Here is a 3,360-nt window from a genome sequence, read left to right as displayed (position 1 = left end):
TATCTAATTAATCATCATATTTTCTGTTATATATATATGATATTTAGGATAATTTCACTGAGGTTCCTCCTAGTCCTGCATCTATGTGTAGCAGTGTTCATGAAGAACTTTGGAGGCAGAGTGCAATTTTAAGTCCAATTTCAACTCCAAGTGTATCTTCAGTAGATGATAGCATTATGCCACAGGTTTATGGAGATATCAACTCTGATTTAAATGGTGGGGGACAATGATTATTATTAGGTTAAATTACACGGTTAGTCCCTATACTTTCAGTGAAATTGCAAATTGGTCCCTACACTTTAAAAGTTTGTAATTGGGTCCCTAAAGAGAATTAAAATTTGTAATTTAGTCCCGGCCGGTCAAAAAGTGTTGATTTAACAGAATATTCTTAGAATATACTGAGAATATTCTGTTAAATCAAATACTTTTTGAACGACGGGGACTAAATTACTAAATTGCAAATTTTAATTCTCTTTAGGGACCCAATTATAAACTTTTAAAGTGTAGAGACCAATTTGCAATTTTACTGAAAATGTAGGGACCAACTGTGTAATTTAATCTTATTATTATTATTATAAACAGTTCAGTAATTGAGATAAATGAAATCCATGTTTTCTTATCATAGATTTCTTATTCTATCAACATATATTTTATGCTTTAGATTCCATATTTCCTTCAAATGGATGATTATAACCTTGCTTGTAAGACCTTAGGCTTAAATTTTCATGTCAAATTCACTTTAGTAATTCTAATTTTGGTTCCTTAGGTCACAAGAAATTCTAATTTTCATCAATGGTTTTCTTCTCTTGTTGAATTGGCAGAACTAAGTAAGCAACTAAGCCAACTTGAGTTTGACAGCTCAGAAGAATTCGCAACAAAGCGAAAATCTGCCGAGTACGAAATAGAACGGCTACTCGATCCGGCGGAGTCTTATATAAGAGATCTTCTTGTTGCTTCTGGACTTTACTTTGGATCATGGGACAAATACCTACAAAAAGAGGACACATTTACAAATCCTATAGCCAACTCAATTTTTGAAGAAGTGGAAGAATCTCACAAGAAATGTTTGGTGAAAGAGAATATTATTGATAACAAGTTAGATCACAAAATGTTACTTGATTTGTTAAATGAGGCACTTTCCATTGTTCTTGGACAACCTTTGACAATGTCTAGATTCAGAAGGAAACTCAATAATTCATGCATAATACAAACTCCACCATGTGGGAAGGAACTATTGAAGCTAGTATGGGACATTATCCATGTTTCATTGTATCCTCCAATGTCTAACACATGTTCTTATTCATTTGATAGTTTGAAGGCACAAGATTTTGGATCCATATCATTGTATGGACTAATGAATGATGAGATCAATAATGTCTTAGAAATGGAGATGGCATGTTCAATTAGTGATGATTTGGTTGAAGAACTCATAAAGGATATGATGGGATTTTAAATATGAGGGGTAAAATTGTACATTTGTTAAGAATGATTTATTGTACATTTGCAATTTTAAGATTTTTTATTGAAATGTTGTGTCTATCATATTATTGAGTTTTTTTTTTTCATTTAATTCATTGATTGATCCATTGATGTCTCTTATGAATTTGATTTCAAGATTTAATTACTCTGTTAATTCTTATGGTTTTATCAAATGTTTATTTAAGTTTTTAGCTCTTTATAGTTTAAAAATTTGTAATTAAATTCTATATTAAAATGAAACTTTAATTTCAATTAAGTTATTTCTAACTTTTTTTAATACAAACTTTTTTTAAAATATTTAGGGTAAAATATATTTTGTCTCCGAAATTTGGTAAAAGTTTTAAAAATACCCCTAAGTTTTATTTTGTTTCAATTTTGTCCCAAAAGTTTTTGATTTGCATCAAATATACCCTCTGAGGCTAAATTTTCAAAAAATTTAAGACCAATATAACAATAATGCATGAAAATTATGCTTAATTTGCTTGTGTTGAGGGGTTGTTCTTATGAAATTGTTGTTGAATCGATCTTAAATTTTTTGAAAAATTAGCCGTCAGGGGCATATTTGATGCAAATTGAAAACTTTTGGGACAAAATTGAAACAAAATAAAACTTAGGGATATTTTTAAAATTTTTGTCAAACTTTAAGGATAAAAAATATACTTTACCCAAATATTTATTTTAGTATTTGACGTGTGATGAATTATAGGACATTTTAGAAATATGCATTTTAGAATTATTGTGTTTTTTTTAATAAGTAAAAAAATCTAATTACAAATTTCTATATCTAACATAAAAATTCAAGTACAAATTTTTAAACTATAAAAATCTAATTAAAAATTTAATAAAACTATAAACACTAATAACATATTAAACCATATTATAAAATATAACATATCTTCTTAAAGTTTCATATCAAAATGTAGCGTTCAACTTCTTATCATTGTATTATCAATACATTTCTCAACTTTGAAAAAGGAACAAAAACAAAATAACTTGTTTTGAATGAATACATGAATTTTTCATACTTAAAAAATAATAAGAACAATATAGAAACAAATTGCCATTTACTTTTGTCAAAAAGATCTCCGGGGTGAAAACAAAACTCTTCACCAAATTTTTGCATTTTTGCAAGTGAGTAAATAAATAAAGGTTTAATTACTCTGTTGGCCCTTATAGTTTCGTGAAATTTTTAATTAGGTCTCTATACTTTTTTTTCTTTTTAATTGGGTCCCTACACTAATTTTTTTTTCAATTAAATCCCTTTTAGTAGTAATTGGCTTAATTTTATAGGGACCCAACTAAAAAAAATTGGTATAGGGATCTAAATAAAAGGAAAAAAAGTGTAGGGACCTAATTAAAAAAAAATTTGGTGCAGGGACTCAATTAAAAGGAAAAAAAATATAGGGACCTAATTGAAAATTTTGCGAAACTATAGGGACCAACAGAGTAATTAAACCATAAATAAATAAATAAATAAAAGAATCTTATGAAATTTTCTCCAATTGATTCACTTTCCTACAGCAATTTGAAGGTTTCTCATGCCAACATTGAGATTTTCAAGACTATTTCCATTATTGATGATGTCAAATGGAGCATAGTCTATGTCCTTGATCCAAGGGTGTTGCAAGCATTGTTGTGCACTTGGCCTTTTCTCTGGTGAAAGATCAAGAAGTGGCAAAAGAAATTCTGAAAATTCATTGGCATCTTTCTCTGAAAATTTGTACCTTTCAACCAACAATTTCTTCAGTGGACACATTTTTAGTCTTCTAATTCTTTTCAAATCTCCAAATCTGTCAAAGAAATCCTTACATTTCGCCCCAGAAGTAGCAATCTATTTGAAAAAAATATATATATTAATAGAATTACAAATTAAAACTTTTA

The 3,360-nt window shown here is 28.2% G+C and overlaps 2 protein-coding genes across 3 annotated transcripts in view; one reads left to right on the top strand and one right to left on the bottom strand.

Annotated features, from left to right (window-relative positions):
* The window catches only part of LOC107621743, a 4,443-nt gene extending 2,915 nt beyond the window's left edge, over nucleotides 1-1,528 (top strand). For both annotated transcript variants that reach the window (XM_016323752.2, XM_021113909.1), the window contains exons 5-6: nucleotides 48-216; nucleotides 822-1,528. In XM_016323752.2, coding sequence (XP_016179238.1) covers nucleotides 48-216; nucleotides 822-1,453 — 801 coding nt within the window. In that variant the 3' untranslated portion in view covers nucleotides 1,454-1,528. The remainder of the gene's footprint in view (nucleotides 1-47; nucleotides 217-821) is intronic.
* Nucleotides 2,915-3,360, bottom strand: part of LOC107622169 (SRSF protein kinase 2-like) — a 4,540-nt gene continuing 4,094 nt past the window's right edge. Inside the window, exon 4 of the mRNA XM_016324059.2 lies at nucleotides 2,915-3,310. Coding sequence (XP_016179545.2) covers nucleotides 2,987-3,310 — 324 coding nt within the window. The 3' untranslated portion in view covers nucleotides 2,915-2,986. The remainder of the gene's footprint in view (nucleotides 3,311-3,360) is intronic.

Source organism: Arachis ipaensis, chromosome B10, assembly GCF_000816755.2.
Source record: "Arachis ipaensis cultivar K30076 chromosome B10, Araip1.1, whole genome shotgun sequence".
NCBI classification, from domain to species: domain Eukaryota; kingdom Viridiplantae; phylum Streptophyta; class Magnoliopsida; order Fabales; family Fabaceae; genus Arachis; species Arachis ipaensis.
The sequence above is the reverse complement of the archived record's forward strand: the minus strand, read 5'-3'. Positions and strand labels throughout refer to the sequence as shown.